We start from the raw sequence: 19,911 nt of genomic DNA, 5'->3' as shown, positions 1-19,911 counted from the left end.
TGCCGAGCAAACTGTATTGTACCCAATTGCTAAGAGACACAGCTTTTAGCCCATGCCAAGCTTTCTTGTCTACCAGACCCTACTTCTGGTACAAAGTTCTTCACAGAATGAAAGGCAGAAGTCATCTAAAAATAGACCAGCCCTAAATAGCAGTAGCTTAAGCAAGAAGTGTTTATTTCTTGGTGAAGTCCAAATAGCCAAAGACTTGTAAGATTCTCCAGGTAAGAGATTCAGGTGTCAGAGAAACTTCGATCTTATGTCACGGGGTCTTGTTTGGTATTTGGTATTTAGCATTGCTATGAAGTTGCAAATACTTTCTTCTGTGGTTAATTTATATTCTGACTTTGTTAAGCCATGGAAGAAACTTTGATTTTTATGAAACCAAAATATATTTTTTTATTATATGGATTCTGAGCTTTACCTAAAATGAACCCACTTTAACTGATATGGAACAAACGATAATTTAAAATCTTGACACCATCTTAACTTGGTATATGGAAAAAATATGAGTCTAATTAAACTTCTTCCCTTTGACTATTCTATTGCCTCACCACGTTGCCTGGAGAGGCTGCCTTGAGAATCAGGACTGGCACTAAGTTTTACTGTCTACACGTGGCCTCCAGGAAAGACCATGCTTTTCCTGCCTAAAATGCTAATGCAGCATGCTACTTGGATAGATTTCCCTATAAAGAATACTCAGTGAATTCCAGACACAATGTAGTAGTGCCCTTTGGTTAACAGCATATTAAAAGTATTTTGCTTTTAACTTACTGGGGGATTTCATCAGTTCTGTGTGTGTGTGTTGTCACACGTAAGTTTATACCTTAATATAAGAATTCCTGTAACAGAAAATTGTATCTAATATGAAGAGCTATTAGTAAATTAAAAAAAAAAATTGGGTGTCTGTATCCCTGGCTTCCCTGGAACTCAGTATGTAGGTTAGGCTGCCATCTGAGAGATCCACCTGCCTAGGCTTCCCCAGTGCTAGGATTAAACATGTGCACCATATCTGTTTCACTATTTTCCCTTCTGAGACAAGGTCTTAAGTAGTCTATCTAGGCTGGCCTCATCTTTGCTATGTGTGGAGAGCCGTGCCGCGAGCAATTGCGTGCGTGCCATGAGCAATCGCCATTATAAGATGGCGCTGGCTTCCACTGCGCCTAACTAGTAAACAAGCCTTATGCGCAAGTGCAAGAGTGAACTCACGCCTAGTCACTGCCCATCTCGCGGCGTAGTAATGGGGTGATGGGCAAGCAACGAATCAGGAGCTGTCACGCCACATCAGGTGCTGAAATGTCACGCTGCGGGCTATATAAGCAGCGCCATTTTCCCGGTTCGGGGTCTTCCCTCCTGATAAGTAAGCAGTAAAAGCTTTGCCGCAGAAGATTCCGGTTGTCCTGAGTGTGTTCTTGCCGGCGGGGACAAAAGCTCGGGATAGCTATGTAGTCACGGGTGTTCTAAAACTCTCGATCTTCCTGACACCATTTTGCAAGTGCTCTGATTAGATCATGCCACCACAATCAGCTCATGAGTAAACTTTGCTCTGAGTCCACTCTACGGCATGTTTCTAACTTGCCTGGTATAGTTCTTATACATGTTTTTATCCATGTAGTTTCAAACATGTGAGCACGTTCTTCAGTTTTAAGTGAAAAATAAACATACCAAACTTAGTATACTGTAATGAGCAATTGGCCAGTACTCCGGTTTGTTGAGATAGTGTCTCATGTAGCCCACACCGGCCTAACTCTCTTGTGGCTAAGAGGGCTTGAATTTCTCTCCCTCCTGTCTCAACTGCCCAAGTCCTGTGATTATGGACATGTGCCACGCACTCAGCTTTCTGCAGAGAATGGATTTTATTTTCATTTTTCCTATATAAAGTGAGGGGAAGTGAGTGCATATAGGCAGGGATGTTTTTCTTCTCCCCCTGTGGTACTGAATCACAAGAACCACTTCTATTTTATATCTTTGTAAAGAACAAGTCTTCCACTAGAGCTAATTATTACACAAGAGGGCTGGGGCTGCTGGGTATTTTAGTGTTTGGGAAAGAAGAGTCAAGCCCTCATATTCGGGTAGAAGTCCAAGATGTCAGAGCCGTGTATTCTGTGTGTGTGTTCATATTCACCTAGAGGATAGCAGGTTAGCACAAATGAAGCCAAAGGGGAAGGGGGTGGCTTACGCTGCCTGGTCATAAAGACTTTTAGGGGCATTCATACAAATTTAAGAACTAGATTTTTCACTAAATTTCTCAAGAATTCATCATTGTAAGACATCAACTGTTTGAGCATTAGTCTTCTACTAACTGAAGTGCTCTAACTGCATGGTCTCAGTCTAACGAGTGGATGTGCTCCAGTGTATGAAAGTGTGTGTGTGTGTGTGTGTGTGTTCTCAGTCACACTACAAAACAAAGTTGAGGTTAAACTAGCTCATTTTTGTTAGCTTATACCCAAACTAAGGATTAAAGTATCTTAATGTCTTACAGGACATGTCCTAGTTCATAGGGACACTTCTCAGTGGATTTAATTTCCTATTATGTTGTTTTTAAAGCTTGCACTGAACTATGCCCTGGGCGTTTTACTCATGACATTTCTATACTAGAAGCACGCTACCTGTACTTTCATGCTTCAGGCACTGCAGAGTATTACTGACCAGTTACACAGACACACAGACACACTGCCTGAAACCATGAGCTGACCAGAGGCTGATGGATAGTATTTTCTATCACTGTACGCTGACTAAGCCAGAGTATCTCACTGAATCTGCAGTTTGTTGACTCAGCTCATCTGGCTAGCTAGCTTAGCCAACTATGGCCCTGTTTCTGCTTGAGTATTAGGATTGCAGGAGGCTGCCATACTTGCCAGATTTATATGTGGGTACTCATACTTCTGCAGCAAGCATGTTATGCAGTCATCTCTTAGTCTAATTTTAGAGAGGTCCCTTCCTGAACATGGCACTGATACAGCAGCTGCCCAGAAAGTCCCATGGACCCTTTTGTTTCCTCGACAGAAATGGTTTTTCAATAGTCTTTACTATTATAAGCATGTGCCCATCTTTCTCTTTCTGTGATTGCTAGGGATCTAATTTCAGGTCCTTAAGCTTGTATAAATTCTTTTGTGTGTTTGTGAGGGAGCCACTTCCCTGGTGAGCCCTTAATTACCATCTGTTGCCCATCTTTCTCAATGGGTTCTAAGTATATCAAGATACTGACCCTCTTAACTGGATCAAGGAGAACCACCGTCCCTGCAGTGTGCCTTATAAATATCAGCATCTTTGAACATGCTTTAATATGCCAGAGCACTGCTGTGATTCCATGATCTTAAGAATGTTTCATGTTTGCCCAACTCCACAATACCTATACATGTGGATTAATCTTCAATAACTTGACACTAACTTTCTTCTCTCTCTCTCGATCGTCATCCTCTGACAAAGTCTAACTAGTCATTTTAATTGGTATATTAAATTTTCATCCTTTAATAGGAAGCACTCACTCCTGGCTGGCACTACAATGCTTCCATGTAATGCTTAAAACATTAAATTTCGAGGTACCTATTCATCTTGAAGGACTCTGCCTTTAAAAAGAGATGATTTCAAAAAGCCAGCCATGGAGAGGTACATTCCTTTAAGTCCAGCACTTGGGAGGCAAAGGCAGGCAGATTGAAGCCAGCCTAGTCTACAAAGTGAGTTCAGGACAGCCAGGGCTACATAGAGAATGTCTCAAACAAAATTCCCTTCTATTTTAAGCCTTCAAATACAGATTTGTGATTACAGAATACGCCATGGTTCTGTCTTTAAGTAATCCACCTTGGAGATGTGAGAGACTATCCTTAAAATACATACCCTCAGTGGAGCATCTGCACATGAACATATGACAAAGCCACTGGGCATTTGTGGCTAAATGTCCCAATACCATCCAGTGGTTGGCAAGGGCACAAAAAAACATTTGTATGTAAAACTTTCTGAAACTGTCTTTCATTACTTCAAAACTTGCACTGTGCTTATTAACAACTATTTCAAACCCAGAAACTGTTACTTAGGTCCTATACAGTTATCTTTAGGTATTCTTGATTAATTTTACTAAACATTTTAATAAACATCCTAAGCCAGAACTTTTTAAAGCTCTTGTTTCTGTTTCCAGAACCTAAAAGCACAACAAGCCTCATGAATCTATGCTATCCCATATAGATCGCATGTGAAAGAATGTAGCAGAAATACCCGCTATCCCGTATGGATCGTATGTGTACCTGCGGTATGCGAGAAAGCATGAATCTATGCGATCCCATATGGATCGCATGTGTAAGGATGTAGCAGAAATACTCGCAGTAAGCCAGAAAGCACCTGTACAGTCTGTGACAACAGTGCTGGGCCACACCCCTAACAGAAGTCCTGGTTTCAATACCCGCAGCTATTCTAGTCCTCCAACCCCAAGTTCATGGCTGGGTGTGTCTCCCGCTCTACTCTAGCTCCTCACTGCCTGCTATACCTGTTAATCACTCTACGCCTTCTGCATCTCAGTTTGAAGCATACTATACTAACCACAACTTATACACTGGTAGTTAATTCCTTCTAGTCCAGTAGTTCTTAACCTTCCTAACGGTCTCTTTATACACTTCGTGCTGTGGTGACTCCTAACTATAAAGTTATTTTCGCTGTTACTTTCATAACTGTAATTTTGCTATTATTATGAATTGTAGTATAGATATTTTTGGACCACAGGTTGAGAACCACTGTGGTAGTCCTTCACAGCAAACACCATGTTGCTCATACTTTCTCTCTTGGGTCATTTCCTTACCAGGCATCACTGTAACCTTCCTCCTCTCGTGTGGTGAGTCACACAATCTTGGCAAAGCAAGTCCCTGGGTTGAATTCCGCTCCTGTACTCTATGCCTACAGAAAATGCTCCTTCACCCTGATCACCACTATCCCAGGGAACTTCATCTTGGCAACTCCTTCCCAGGCCTACTTCCCCATTCTTCTGATGCACAGCATTTATTTCCTGGTTCCTTTCTCTGCTACCCATTTCCTGTGAAATCTAAAACCAATTTTTTCTGGCCATCCTCCTGCTCCTGAACACCTACCTGCCTGTTCCTTTCAAACTATTCCTAATTCCTCAAGCTCAAAATATCATCATCTCCTCTCAAATACTGAGCAGGCAGCACACACCAGCTGATATGGGGCCCGACACACATACAGCAGAGGACTGCCTGGCCTGGCCTCAGTGAGAGAAGATGCACATAACCCTCAGGAGACTTGAGGGCCCAGGGAGTGGGCAGGTCTGGTGGGATGGGGGTGGGGTGGGGATGGGGTGGGGCCATCCTCTTGGAGATGGGGGAGGAGGAGGAATGGGATGAGGAACTGTGGGTGAGCCGAGAGAGGGATAATGACTGGACTGTAAAAAAAGATTAAAGAATAATAACAATAAAATAAAATCTTCATCTCATGTTTCACAACCAAGCTTTCAGCAAATCTCACTAAGCTTAGCTTCCACTATATATACTGCCTCTAGAGCTACCACTCATGTCCAAGCCAGCATTTTCAGACTACTGTAGGAGCCTCCCAAGTTCACTCCAACTCTCCTGGCCTCCATATGCCAGCTTACTTAACCTGCACCAGACCAGCCACTACAGTTCCCACTAAAACTACACCTGAGCTTTAGGTATCCCATGGCTCCATTCTTCTTTCATATAAACAAAATATTAAGACTCTAAAATTGTACAATCACTGTTTTGGCATGCCTGAAATTTTGGAAGAATTTCATGTTTCACATGCCAATTTAAAAAGTTGCATACATTTTCAAAAGTATATTCTAGAAAATAGTAAAAATAATTGGCTGCCATGGATATAAACCCATGCTAGCTAGCCCAATTCACACAACTTACCAAATTAGTTACTTATTTAGTATTTACTTCAGAATCATCAAAATTTAAGTACGTGTTTTAAAAATCTAGACATAGAATTAATGTTATCAGTTCATTTTCCTTAAAAATCCTGATGCCAAGACTAAAAGCTAAAGAGGAAATTAGCCAAAACTGTCACAATGTCATATATTTGCAATGCTTTCAAAGCCCAACAGTGATTTTAAAAAGAAATTAAACAACATGCTCTTATTGAATTTTTAAAAATCTATACAATTCAAGCTAATGAAATATTTTATTATACATAGTAAAAGTGGTGTTTAAAAAAAAAAAAATTCCAGGCCCAGATGTCTGCAGGAGTACGTGAGGAATGGATTCCACTCGAGTATAAGCAGCAGAGCTACTGAATGAAACCACAAATCCACCAACTCCTTACAGTAAACGCTAACATTCACCGAGGCGTGAATTCCTGTGGTGGCAGTAGATATATTTTTAAAGTATTACAAACATGCTTATGATGCATAGGAAAATGGAGAACAAAAGATGCAGTTGCATACCATGTGGACTCCCAAATTTTCTAATTTACAACTTGTTAAGAATGACAATATACAAAGAAAGTATTTTAAAATAGTGTATGATTCACTGGTGATTTTTTTTTTACTCAAATAAATACCAAATGTTGCCATTTTAATGTCACACTGATATTCAGTTTCCAATCCAAGGGGAGGGAGAATCAACTGAGACATGTTCATGAGTTCAGGATTATATATATATTACAATCTGCCTTATAATACACTTGTGGCTTTGTGATAAAAATAACTCAGGAACATATGGAATTCAAGCTAATTTGCATAACTGTCACAAGAAAAAAGCATTAAATGCATTTCTGAAATAAGTATTCTCATTTAATTTCAGAATCTCAAAACAGCAACAGACCTTGGCCTTGTTTTAAAAAAGTTTAGTTAGACACTAAGCTAGCTAAATAACCTTGCTGAGAAGGTTTAACGTAACTCGTTAGAAAATGCTCTCCCTCTAATCTCCATCTTCCATGCTGGAAGAGGTGAAAGGAAAAGGTAGACAATTTCTTTAGCAGCATACATGGCTAAGTCCATCAACCACCTTAACTAGAGTGCCCATTACTGACTGACCCCACTAAAACTACCTGGGCTAACATCAAAAGCTGCCCCTTTCACAAGCCAAAGACAACTTCAGGGTTACAGTAAAGAAGGTACTTTTGAGATATTTCAAACCCTTTAGACATGACCCAGAGGGATCACCTCTTCATTGTAGGAGAAGGAACAGAGAGAGAGAGAAAGAAAGAGAGAGAGAGAGAGACTTCGAAAGGAGGAACAGAGTAAGATACTTATCTAAACTCATGTCCAACCCTCTGAACAAAGGAAATGGAACAGGTTATTAGCTAAGCTCTGTGCTCTAACCACACTACTTAATTACAGTGATCTTAGATGCAACAGCCCACCTCACTGGGCAGCTGTCAGCTCAGAATACTTTTGCAATAATTTTTGTAACGCGAAGACACTAAAACAATCTGCTCATGCAATTTTCATTTATGCATTCTGCATCTCTTTGCCAATCTTGTAGCTAAGGATCTTGTTCCAGTCGATCTTAGTACGTGTCACTGGCAACTGTCGACGTAAGGCTTTGAAGGTAGTGTCCGACATCGTCTGATAATTCTCACTGATGGCAGTCTACAAGAAACAGTGGTTAGATGTTTAAATCAGGAAACAACTACTTACAACACAGGACATTTTCAGAATACTCTTTAAGAAGCACACCTCACTGTTTAACAGTGAAATAAAAAACCCACAAAATGGACTTAAAGAACTTAAGACCCATCCCTCAGTGAACAGATACTTTAGAAAATCATACCTGGTATTCATTTTCTGCAGCTTCTACAATCTTTATAAATTCTTTTGCTGTTTGCACCTCATTCTGAAATTAAAAACAAAAAAAAGGAAAATTAAATCTCTCTATTTTTTAATTAGTTTTTTTCTCCATGGCTGGAATTGAACTAAGGGCCTTATACATGTTAAAAAAGCATTTCCACTAACCCACTATTTTTAAAGCCATTTAGCTCTTACTGCAGCTAGGCAAGGTAGTGCATACCTTTAATCCCAGACTTGGGGTGCAGAGGCAAAGACAGATGGGTCTCTATGAATTCAAGGTCAACTTGATCTATATAGTGAGTTCAAGACAGCCAAAGCTACATAATGAGACCCTGTCTTGAAAATAAATCCTAGGAACTAAGTAACAAACACCATTAATTCTAGCTGTGAGGTAGCTAAAATCCTCTTCTGGTGTCTACAAGAACCCATGTCAAAAAGCTGTCATTTTTCTCCTTTGGTGGCAGCATCTGGTCCAATGTAACCATAAACTTTTTAAAAGTCAATACCTCTGTAAAATTAATATTTACTTTATACTAGTACTTTTATATACAAGCACAAATATCTACAGGAAAATGTTACTGCTGATTACACTATTAGTATATTTGTAGTAGTAAAAAAATTGACAAGAAAATAGATGCAAAGACAACTAAAAGAATGTTGAAAACTTTGAGAAAGAAAATTCAAATACAAAAGCTCTTGAATTTGAAGGAATTTAAAATATTTAGTATTGTTTAAAAGTTAAGTACAGGGGCTGGTGAGATGGCTCAGCAGGTAAGAGCACCTACTGGTCTTCCGAAGGTCCTGAGTTCAAATCCCAGCAACCACATGCTGGCTCACAACCATTCGTAACAAGATCTGATTCCTCTTCTGGAGTGTCTGAAGACAGCTACACTATACTTACACATAATAAACAAACAAACAAACAAACAAACAAATCTTAGAAAAAAAAGTTAGGTACAGAGTCATGGACTTATCTTCAATGACCTTGTTTTAGGCATTGGTTTCCATTTCAATAATAAAAAGCACACATAGAAGAAATAAATGAATACAGTAAGACAGTATAGTAGCTTTGTTTTGCAAATGACTGTGTAAGAAAGCTGGAAAGACATCACACAGAAAGGTAAAAAGGGAGCCAGGTGTAATGGCACCTGTCTTTAATCCTAGTACTTGGGAGGCAAAGGAAGATGGATCTCTGTGAGTTTGAGGCCAGCTTGGTCTACAAAGCAAGTTCCAGTTCAACCAGGGAGTTTATAGAGAAACTGTGTCTCAAAAAACAAAAACAAACAAACAAAAAACTAAAAAAGGTGAAATTATTACAAATGACGTGATCCCAAACATGCATCTAGAATATAGTAAAAGCACAAATAAGTAATTAAGAAATTGCCAACAGGGGCTATAGAGATGGCTCAGCTTGGCTCCCCAGAGAATGTGGGTTCTAGTCCCAGCAAACATGGTAGGAAGCTCAACAACCATTTGTAACTCTAGTTCCAGGGGATCCAAGGCCCTCTTGTGGCCTCTACAGGCACAATGTGCACATGTTGCACATAGGAATACATACCAGCAAAACATACATACGGGAAGAGAGAACTCAACTGAGAACTGCCTCTATCAGATTAGCCCTTGGACATGTCTCTGGGGGCATTTTCTTGATTATCAAGACGAATGTGGAAGGGACCTAGCCATTGTGTGGAGTACTCCTGGGCATGTGTTTCTGAGCTAAATTTTTAAAAAAAGCAAGCTGGGGAAGTCATGGAAATAAGTAAGAGGCATTCCTTCATGGTCTCTGCCTCAGTGCCAGTCATGGCTTTGAATTCCTGCCCTGAATTCTCTAAATGATGGTGTGGTGGTTTGAGTAAGAATGGCCCTCCCAGGCTCCTGTGAGTCCTCGGGCCTTAGTTGGTGGTTGTTTAGGGAAGATTAGGGTATGTTCTTCCTAGTAGAAGTGTTATCACTGGGAGTGAGCTCTGAGGTCTCAAAGGACAGGTGCCATTACCAGTGTACTTTCTTCCTATTGGTGCATGAATGTGTCCTCTCAGCTGCTGTTCCAGGGTCATCCCTACCATACCTGCTGCCTTCTGCCATGACAGTGATCGAATCCTAGCCCTCTGTAACTGGAAGCCCCACCTAAACTCTTCTGTCTGTAAGTTGCCTGGGTCGTGGTGTTTTATCTAAGATGAAAGGACTATAAAATATAAGATGAAATAAACTCTTTCCTCTCCAGGTTGCTTTTTGGTCATGGTATTTTATCACTGGAGCAGATAAACCTAAGACAAAGAGCTGCAATCAAAACACCAACTTTCAGTAAGGATATAGAAAATATGGAGCCTTCATCTCCCACTATTAAAACTCTAAAATGGTAGTCACGCTGGGAAACAATATGACAATGATTCAAAATACTACACATACCACATAAATCAATTCCTATAGATAACAAACATTCTTATGCATGACAACAACAAAAACTGAAAAAGGTCTACACAAAAATAGTGCATGAATGTTCAAAACAATCTAGAGAGCAGAATAGCTATGGTGACTGGTGAGTGGATGACGGTGTATAACCACAAAATGGAATATTACTGGACAACAAAAGGGACTGAAACCATTAACAGAAGACAATGATCAACACTATTAAATGGAAATGCCAGTATCAAAACACACTACTGACTGTTCATCTGAAATGTTCAAAACAGGCAAATCCGTTGTGTCAGAAGTTAGATGGTAAAGTCACAATACCCTCAAACTGTATAGTTTAAAACCATGAACTGAATGTGAACCACCTCTTAAAGCTGCCCAAAACGCACGCAACTGCAATTCCTCATCAACTTTAGTCTACTTGAGAACTCTTTAATGTGAAGGAAAAGTATCACTAGAAGTCAACTGTAAAGACACATTGTTATTTTATGTTCACTGAGGAACTAATTACTTACAGATACTGTGAGGGAATCTTGTATATCTTTATGACTCACTAGCTGAACATTACCATCTTCATAATAATGAACCTGATAGAGAAAGAAAATAAAGCAACATTACAGCAATGTTTCCTTACATCAACAAAAAGAAAAGACCCGCATGACCAAGGAAGGCAGTTGATAGATGAAAATGGTTATCTGGACTTAACAGTTATCCCAGCATAATGGCTGCCTGCTTGTGGCTAGGCTCCACCGCCATGGATTTCCCCCTCTGAAACCATAAGCATAGATGACCGTTTTCATCTATCAACTGCCTTCCTTGGTCATGAGGTTCTTTTCACAGCAACGGAAAAGTGAGTAAGACAGGGAGTAAACTAGTTTAACAAATCAAGCTGCAAAAGAGCCAGGCCCCAAAGGCAGAACTAGGACACAGTGGTCCAACCAGAGGGACCATTTTAGAAAGTGATGTACCTGCTCAGGTCAATGCTACTGAGGGCAAACTGAAGAGGAAAACATTAACAATAGCTATCATCCACTGACTCCTCTGCGTCTTAACTATTTTACCCATGAACTAATTCTCAAATAATTTAAAAAGTAATCTAAAATCTTTTCAACAGTTTAAAAGTTTTTAGATAAAGAAATAAACAGGAGATCAAATTTCCTGAAGTCACACAAACAATAACTGGCTAGAATTCAAACCCATGAAATCTGATTGCAAACTTCATGCTCTCAACTTCTCTAGTCTTGGGTCCCTAAATTAACAGGCATCAAAACATATTAAGATAACAGAGTAAAGCTAGATGACATAGCTTCAGCACTGGCTCATTTTAACTCCTTAGAGCTTTTAGCATTTAACAGTTTTTACAATGGGTCATGTAGTATATTAGGATTCAAACAAGTACTTACTTATATCAAATGTTCTATGTAAATATTGGAATTTACATTAAGACCCAAAGAGTTCAATACTAGTGCATTTCATTCAGATAAAGAGTTATTTTAAAGCCATATGTAATATAGTAAGATATGTATATAATGATGTTTCACCCAACTCCACTCATGTCAGATCACAGAACACATTCAACGCAAATGCTTAGTTGAACAAACTGTATGAAGAGGAGACCAAATGGCAGCATCTAATTTTAGCTCTACTCTAGAAACTGTCAGCTATCCTCATGGACTTTTAATGACTAGGGAATGAAGTGCTAGGTTATTTAAAAGACTTAAAAAGAGCACCACTTGTTTCCCCATCACCCTAAAAGAAAATCTACAGAGGTTATGATGTACTATGAAAGTATAAGCTGCTTAATCATGTGTTAGTCGAGACCCATCTAGAGATCAGTAAATAATCTCTTTTTCATACCTGAATTTTCAAAATGCCAACCACCTGTGTGGTGGAAGGAGTGACTGTAAACTTCCACTCTGACCTCCAACGACCATTCCTTAAAAATAAAAACAGCAGCTGTAAATAAGGGTAGGGAGAATAATTTGAATCAATATTGTTTCAGGTTTAAATGTAATGTTACAGTGTAAAAGAGAACAGAAGAAAGATATTGGGCACAGATTTTATAACCACTGAAATATTTAAGAGATTCAAAGTTTAGCTGTAAGACACATTAAAATTTTACCAAAGAAAAACATGAATATAATGAATATAATTTTTAAAATACAAGTCAAAACTAAGTAATATAAGAACTGTCTTAATAATTATGAATGTATGTCTATATGTATGTTTGTGTGTATGTGTACAGAGCCATGCACCACCTCATGCATGTGAAGATCCGAGGACAATCTGTAAGAGTTGCTTCCCTAGTCTGTGGGTTCCAGAAGACACATTTAGAGCATCAGACTTGGCAATCAGGCGGCTTTACCTGCTGATTCAACATCTTACTGGCCCTAAAGCAACTTCCCAACACAGACACCCCTGAGACAGGGTCTGGCTATCCTGGAACTATGTGACTAGGCTGGCCTCAAACTCACAGAAATCCACCTCCCTCTGCATCCCAAGTTGTGGGCCCTACCCCTAGATACTCTAAAACACACTTAAGAGAGAGTTTTAAACTACTTTCTGTATGTTTGAGTAGGGAGGGTACAAATGTCTTCAGGGTTGGACCTAGGAGGCACCCACCCTGTTTTTTGAGACACCATCTCTCACTGACTAAGAGGTCCCCAAGTATCCTCAGGGTCTACCACCAGATTCTGCCTCCCCAGCTCTGAGAGTGCACCAAGGCCCCTCTGTTGTAGATCAAACTCAGGTCCTCATGAGTTACCAATTGAGACCCTTAAATGATTTCTTTAAGAAATAACTGAATGTTTGAACTATCATGGCCTTTCCCCAAACACAAATGGAGCTGTTTAATATTTGCCAAATGACACAAAGTAAAAACAGATAATCCTAGTTAGGTTTTGCTATCTGGAAAGGGTTGGATATAGCTGCCTTTTCCAACATCGGGTTTAAGTTTTCACACAAAAAGCACCATTTTCAAAAATGTTTTTGGTATAGGTGTACAAATTATCACATTCACAGTAGAAAATTAGGAAACAATATACAATTGGTTTGCTGTTTTTATTCTATTTTTCTGAAACTTTGCATAGATATCTTTTTAGCCATTTTTCCTGTTATGTACATTAATAACATTCTAATATGCAAATTGAAGGCTTTCAGCTTTAAAGAGTCAGTTAATGTATCATTTGACTCCTACTTACTATCAAATTTATTTCCGGGTTTCTTACCCCATGAAAAAGTTCTGTATAATGAGAAAATCTTCATACTTATAGTTAACACACATCATCTGAGAACAATTAAGGAAATACAAGATAATTTAATGAGTAACTTGTCTTTAAATGGCACATTCACAGAAGCTTGCTGGAAAGGAATCTAAAGCCCATCATTTTTGTTTTACATTTCCAAAAAAGTTATTTTTTTTATTTAAGCACTACACCAAGAAAATACTGAGTCCTAAATACATGCATTACTCTGGGAATATATATATATACATACATACGTATATATGATATATACATATCATTGACTGTGCAAAGAAAAAATAAATTCCATAATGGTACCATAAGTTGAGAGGTTCAAAAGGTTCTTCAAACAGGCATTTCTATACTGAGTAATATACCCTCCACTCAATAGAGGAAATAGTCAACAGTTTCTAGTTTTCATGGAAATTCTATAGCCCTCTTTTTTATTAATCCTATAATTGCATGTTTCTTCAACTAATATTTATTAAGCTCCTTAGAATTTTACGATTCACAAATGAAGACATGAAGAACTAGAATAGATGGTTTAAAGTGAAGTCTAAGAAACTCTTTTAAGACTAGCCTTCTCGGGGCTGGTGAGATGGCTCAGTGGGTAAGAGCACCTGACTGCTCTTCCGAAGGTCCGGAGTTCAAATCCCAGCAACACATGTTACATGTTACAGATGGTGGCTCACAACCATCTGTAACAAGATCTGACTCCCTCTTCTGGAGTGTCTGAAGACAGCTACAGTGTACTTACATATAATAAATAAATAAATCTTTAAAAAAAAAAAAAGACTAGCCTTCTCTTCTGTTTTTGAGACAGTCTTACCAGGAGCCTAGGTAGGCTGCCATCTTGCAATCTTCCTACTGGGCTTCCTGAGTGCTGGCTGAGATTACAGTTATCCACTACTAAGCCCAGCCTAAAATTAATTTGTTTTTACTAAGTGAAAATCATTTTTAGCTTCAAAGTTACAGTATTCACAGTGGTGGCTCACAAGGGAAGTCAGTCTGTAAAGTGAAATGAGACTAGAAAGCCCAAGAGATTGAATTAATTTCATGTACAGCAAAACTCCAGGGACCTTTATTTTTATAAAAATTCTTATTAAGAATTTTTCTTTGACAGTTGATTTATTATGTATTTCCTGGCACAAATATATAAACTATGACTATCCAAAGCGTTATTGGCTCAGGATTATGGAGGTAAGGTAAAGAAACCTCTGTATGCCACTATCTTTAGGAAGCTGTAGTCTGTTGTTTAGGCATATGTTTATATACAGATGGTGGATCTGCATTCCTCCAAATATTTTTGGTTAGCCTTGCATATAACCTGGCACTGATTTTTGACATGACAAAGCAGTGAACATCCCTGGTTAGAGCCTAAACTGGTCTAACTGGGGTTACTGACACTAATAACTTTACTCTCAAGAGTACCCCGATCAACTTAATGAATCAAAACTTTATATACTTGATATTTAAACATTTCTATCATGTTTACTGATATTCAGCATGTATTAACAAAAAGGTGGCCAAAACTTTCAGTTTAAACTAATAAATATCTTAGAGAACCTTAGAATTTTCTGATACACAGATTCAGAATAAAATTGAACAATTTCCTAAACATCTGATAAAAGAACATGGGGAACACAGGTTTTTGTACAAACAACTGGTATGTATGCAGTTAGCATGATTGTAAGTCTACCTTCTCACACTGTCCAACAAAACAATGTCCACAAATAAATAAATAAATAGATAAATAAATAAATAAAATTCCACCTAACCTAAAGTTCCCAAATTCAAAGAAGACTCCTGGTTCTTAGTTTTTTCACTGCTCTGTCCTCCCCTCTTGAGTAAGATTCAGGAGCACCCCATTTTCAGAGTGAGCAGATGGGGTGCCACCTGGTTTGTTTTCAAGCACACATGCTGGCTGAGGTTGCTGCCAGTTCCCTTCCCAAATCACTGTGCTCTCTCTCCCACACTCTCTGGTGAATGCCATCCGTTTACTGCACTCCAATGCCTCAGATGAGCACTATGAAGCAAATATCTTTCAAACTCTCCAAGGGCAGCAGTTTTAGTTATCAAGTTTATATTGCTCTTAGTAACACAGTCACACACAGAAGGTACAGTCTGAGTTATATAAACATGGAAGAATATAAACACTGTTAAAATTAAGTGCATAAAACTTTAACTTACCAAAAGTTTTTTGCTTGAAACTGATGGCTTTCTATGCATGCAATAATGGTTTGCTGCCCATCTACTTTTTTGCCATACACCTTATTGGCAAAGAAAACAAGGACAATAGTGAGTTTAGTTAAAGCCAAACAATGTCAACCTTTAAATATCTGTAAGATATCATAGAAAGTGGGCATAAACTATGATATATAGTAGGTAGGATAGGTAAACAGAACCAAGGCCACATGGCTTCACAATCTTTCTATGATGCCCAGACTCTACCCTAATTAAGTAATCCTAATCTCTGAAAGATTCCAAGCAGAGGATTTTTCTGGATCTTATCTGCATTTCCAAAGATCCCTATGGCTATGGAGAAGACCAAACTCAGGTGCTAAAGAGCCTATCTGGATCCAAACAGTCTTAGCAAAGTTCAAAAACAAAAACCATTTAGTTATACTATAATATTTCATTCTGAAAAAGTAGGTTAAATCAATGAACAAATAACATTAAAACAACAGGAAATTAAACACAAAATGATTCTCTAAGATTTTTATAACTAAATAAAAGTTAATTTAAGCTGAATATGGACAGATGACTAAGGAAAGGACCATCATAACCTTCAATCCAGTGTCTGTCTGAATTTAACATACAATTAGTTTACCATTTGGGGCTATCATAATATATTTTTTAGAAAGATAAATATTCTTGAAAGAAAAAAGTTAGATGCTATAAGCTGGTAGTTCTATATTACTGTTAGTTTCAAGGAATTATATAAACTGGCACATCTGTATAAGAAACAACAGGGAAGAACTGCCCACTGACGACTCACAGTGCAGACCCCATTCGGATAATGCTCTTTTACATAAGCTCGCAGTGCAGTTTCTACTGAAGTTCTCCAGGATTCAATGGCATTTTCTGCTTCGTAGGGCCTTGGATCAGTTGCTTCCTTTCTTAAATGATCAAATTTGAAACAGATTCTGTTTTTTGGATCCAAAAATTTTCCATTTCCCAAGTCTCCATGTTCTGTTATCAAAACCTTCAATTTTCAAATAAATTTAGGAAAAAATATTAACATGGACACACAGTAATAAACACTTGCTTAAGACCTTCCTAAAACTGTACATTACACTGAAACAACTGCTTAAACTAAACTGTGAAAATGTATTTAAAAGAGTAGGCCACAGGATACTGAGGCTATTCTCAACTAGTGTACATTAGTGTATCTCTCCAGACAATTTTTGGATATTGAGTGGGGAAAATTATTTCCTACTATACAGTGTTGGAGGTGACCATCCACTACCCACTCAAAGAGGCAGCTTACTATTTCTGATAGCAGTCATGAGTCCTTACAAACCAGGCCATATCCATCTGATGGCTTTCAACCAATGAGGCAGCTCTTTAGCCCTGATTTGTTTGGCACAGACTTTCTGTTCCCCAAATGTGCTTGTTTCTTAAAAACTAATCACTACTACTAAGTTCCAGAACTTTAAAACATAATTTATGCATTTATGTGCATTTAAGAAATATGAGTAGACGCTCTATTTTGTATCTTACTAAACAAACAAACAAACAAACAAACACCTTTCTCCTCTTGTAGCTGTCTACAAGACTTTCCCATCCATTTGATAGAAATTGTGCTGACAATATAGCATGTAGGTTTTTCGAAAATGTTTTGGTCATAAAAATGCCACATTAGATAAATATGGACACACCTATCTACTTACACACACACACACACACACACACACACACACACACACACACACACACACACACGGTTTGTGGGCCACTGTTTTCAAAGAATGATAAAAGTGCATATACAAACATACATAATTTTATGAACTTTGTTGGGTTGGCCCAGAGCTTTGGCACCAAGGAGGATGATGGTGTGGACCCCGCCTCACTGGGGAAATGGAAACTGAACATTCTCTACTTCTTAGAAGTCGGCTAAACCCTTGACTCAACAGAACTTGACCACAGCTTCCTGCAATCCTAACAGCCAAAGGACCCCCTGTTCCTTCTCCTTAATGCTCTCTTGCCTCTCTCTGCCCAACTAGAAGCACCCTTCAAAACCTCAAGCTCCTTTGTGGCAGGCTGCATCCCCTTCACTTGGGGACAAGCCAGGAGATTGTACCCTCAAGTTTTACCCTTTAGCCACAGCAGGCTAGGTGGTCTGGCTTTCTCCTTAATCCAAACATACCTGACTTTTTCTATACATAAACGTCTATGGAAACCCCTCAAAGTCTACCAGCTATCTCTCACTATCCTCTTTAATAGTTGCATAATATCCTAAGATGTTAATAGTGTAATTTAATCCACAAATCTATTACTGGTATGTCACCTCTTTATTTACAAGTGTTTTCTGGAGAAGAGGAAAGCACCATTAAAAATGGTGAAGTTTTGTTGTAAATCCTTATCATTGTTCTTATTTACAATGGATACTTTTAAAAACTAATGTGAGACACAGCAAATGAGATCAGAGGACAGCTGCTGACAGTCAGGTCATCAGGCTTGTACAGCAGTGCCTGTACCCAAGACCATCTCACTGGCCCTTACTTGTTACTATCTTTCAAGTTTTTAAATATGTGTTCATGGGAAAAATTAGTAGACACCACTTTTTAAAGGTTTTTGGTTTTAAGTATTAAAATTGTGATACCTTGTTAATGACTTTAGCAGCTATTAAACATTTTTAAAAGATATATTCACTAGTGCAGCAATTTTCTTCTAGGGATTTATCTAAAGAAAACCACTGTCAATGTTACCAGGACTACAACGTCACTTGATGTAGTACTGTTTGTAATGGTAACTAATTAGATCTCTGGAGAAATGAAGCAGCAACTAGTGTGCAATTATGTGCATGCATGAGTATGCCTGTTGATGTGAATGCAGGTGCCCATGGAGACAAAAGGGGGTATTAGAACCAACCACTACACCTGACTTTCTGATACTACTACTTACAAAAATAAAAATGACCATTTCTATTTTTTTGTCATTAAATGCCTTCAATTAAAATGAGTAATGTTACACCATCTCACAATTCTTTCAGGATACATTTTTATAAACGAAACAAAGAGCAGTGTGATTTGGTGTTTTATGAAACATACCTGATCTTCATAGCCTTCAATTTTTACTGGTGTAAACTGGTCCAGGTTATACTGTGCAAATGCACTAAAAGAGAAAAAGGCCAATTACTTAAAATTGTAGTAATGTTTTAAATAATCACCTGCCAGTTAATCTATACACGTGTGGTTGATAAAACTGTAACTATTTTACCTATCTTTTATTAACTACAGTTAAAATACAGATATGGCTGTTTTAAAAACCAAGTAATGATATGCATCTTTTAACTTGGTAAATAAAATATAACCAGTAAATACATGCCATGGCCTCTTATGTAAGAACCTGAAAGCAATGATTATAAATATATAATGCAGATATACAACTATTTAAGAAATTATTAATAAACAACTAGGTACCGTGATACTCAAGCAGTTCCTATTGTCAAAGGTCTTTTAGTTGAATACATAAGAGAATACACAGAGATTATCAAGTAGTAGCAAAAAATAGAAAGTAACATTTGAGAATTACTAACACATTTTCAAGGAATTAAACTATTCAGGCAAAAGAAAAAACACTCTAGTATAATTTCATGAATGTGATACTAAGAAAAAGAAAGTGGGAGATGGTTCAGGGGAGATGGCATAATGGGTTTTATTGAGCATGCATGAGGACCTACATTCAGATCTCTAGGAACCTAGTAAAAGACAGAGCACTGCATTTCTATAGCCCCAATGGTAGGGGAGAGAAGCAGGCTAATGCCAGGGTCAACTGGGCAGTAGGTCTAACTAAAGGTGCGAGCTTCAGTTTCAGCACAACACCCTGACTCAAAACATAAGGTGGAGAGCAAGAGAGACAGAGACCCCATGTCAATCTCAGGCTTCTGCACATGCACACATTTAAATGAATAAATGAACACACAAAAAAGAGAAAGCATTGGGAGGGAAGCGGGATAATGGGGGAAAAAGAATGTTTTAAATAGAAGGACCATAAAAGTGGTCCAATGTCACAGGAAGAACCAACCAGCTGCTCATCAGTATTTACTGAGTTGAACTGGAAGGTTTTTAAAAACTGTTTATTATCATTGTGCTTGAATGTGATGAGGCTTGTGAGGCTGTAAGTGTGGGGGTCATAGGACAGCTTTATAGAGCTGGTTCTCTCTGTCCCTGTACACGGGTTCAGGAGACTGGACTCGGGTCACTAGGCTTGCATTGCTGGGTAGCAAGTACCACTACCCACTAAGCTATCTCACCAAACCCTGAATGGTCTTGAAGACAG

The 19,911-nt window shown here is 38.4% G+C and overlaps 1 protein-coding gene across 1 annotated transcript in view; it reads right to left on the bottom strand.

Moving 5' to 3' along the window:
* Positions 1 to 5,877: 5,877 nt before the first annotated feature.
* The window catches only part of Capza2 (capping protein (actin filament) muscle Z-line, alpha 2), a 29,963-nt gene continuing 15,929 nt past the window's right edge, over positions 5,878 to 19,911 (bottom strand). The window contains exons 4-10 of the mRNA NM_007604.3: positions 18,681 to 18,744; positions 16,406 to 16,612; positions 15,598 to 15,677; positions 12,023 to 12,101; positions 10,681 to 10,752; positions 7,737 to 7,799; positions 5,878 to 7,555 (exon numbers count right to left, since the gene is read on the bottom strand). Of these exons, the coding sequence (NP_031630.1) occupies positions 7,415 to 7,555; positions 7,737 to 7,799; positions 10,681 to 10,752; positions 12,023 to 12,101; positions 15,598 to 15,677; positions 16,406 to 16,612; positions 18,681 to 18,744 (706 nt within the window). The 3' untranslated portion in view covers positions 5,878 to 7,414. The remainder of the gene's footprint in view (positions 7,556 to 7,736; positions 7,800 to 10,680; positions 10,753 to 12,022; positions 12,102 to 15,597; positions 15,678 to 16,405; positions 16,613 to 18,680; positions 18,745 to 19,911) is intronic.

Source organism: Mus musculus, chromosome 6, assembly GCF_000001635.26.
Source record: "Mus musculus strain C57BL/6J chromosome 6, GRCm38.p6 C57BL/6J".
NCBI lineage: Eukaryota > Metazoa > Chordata > Mammalia > Rodentia > Muridae > Mus > Mus musculus.
The sequence above is the reverse complement of the archived record's forward strand: the minus strand, read 5'-3'. Positions and strand labels throughout refer to the sequence as shown.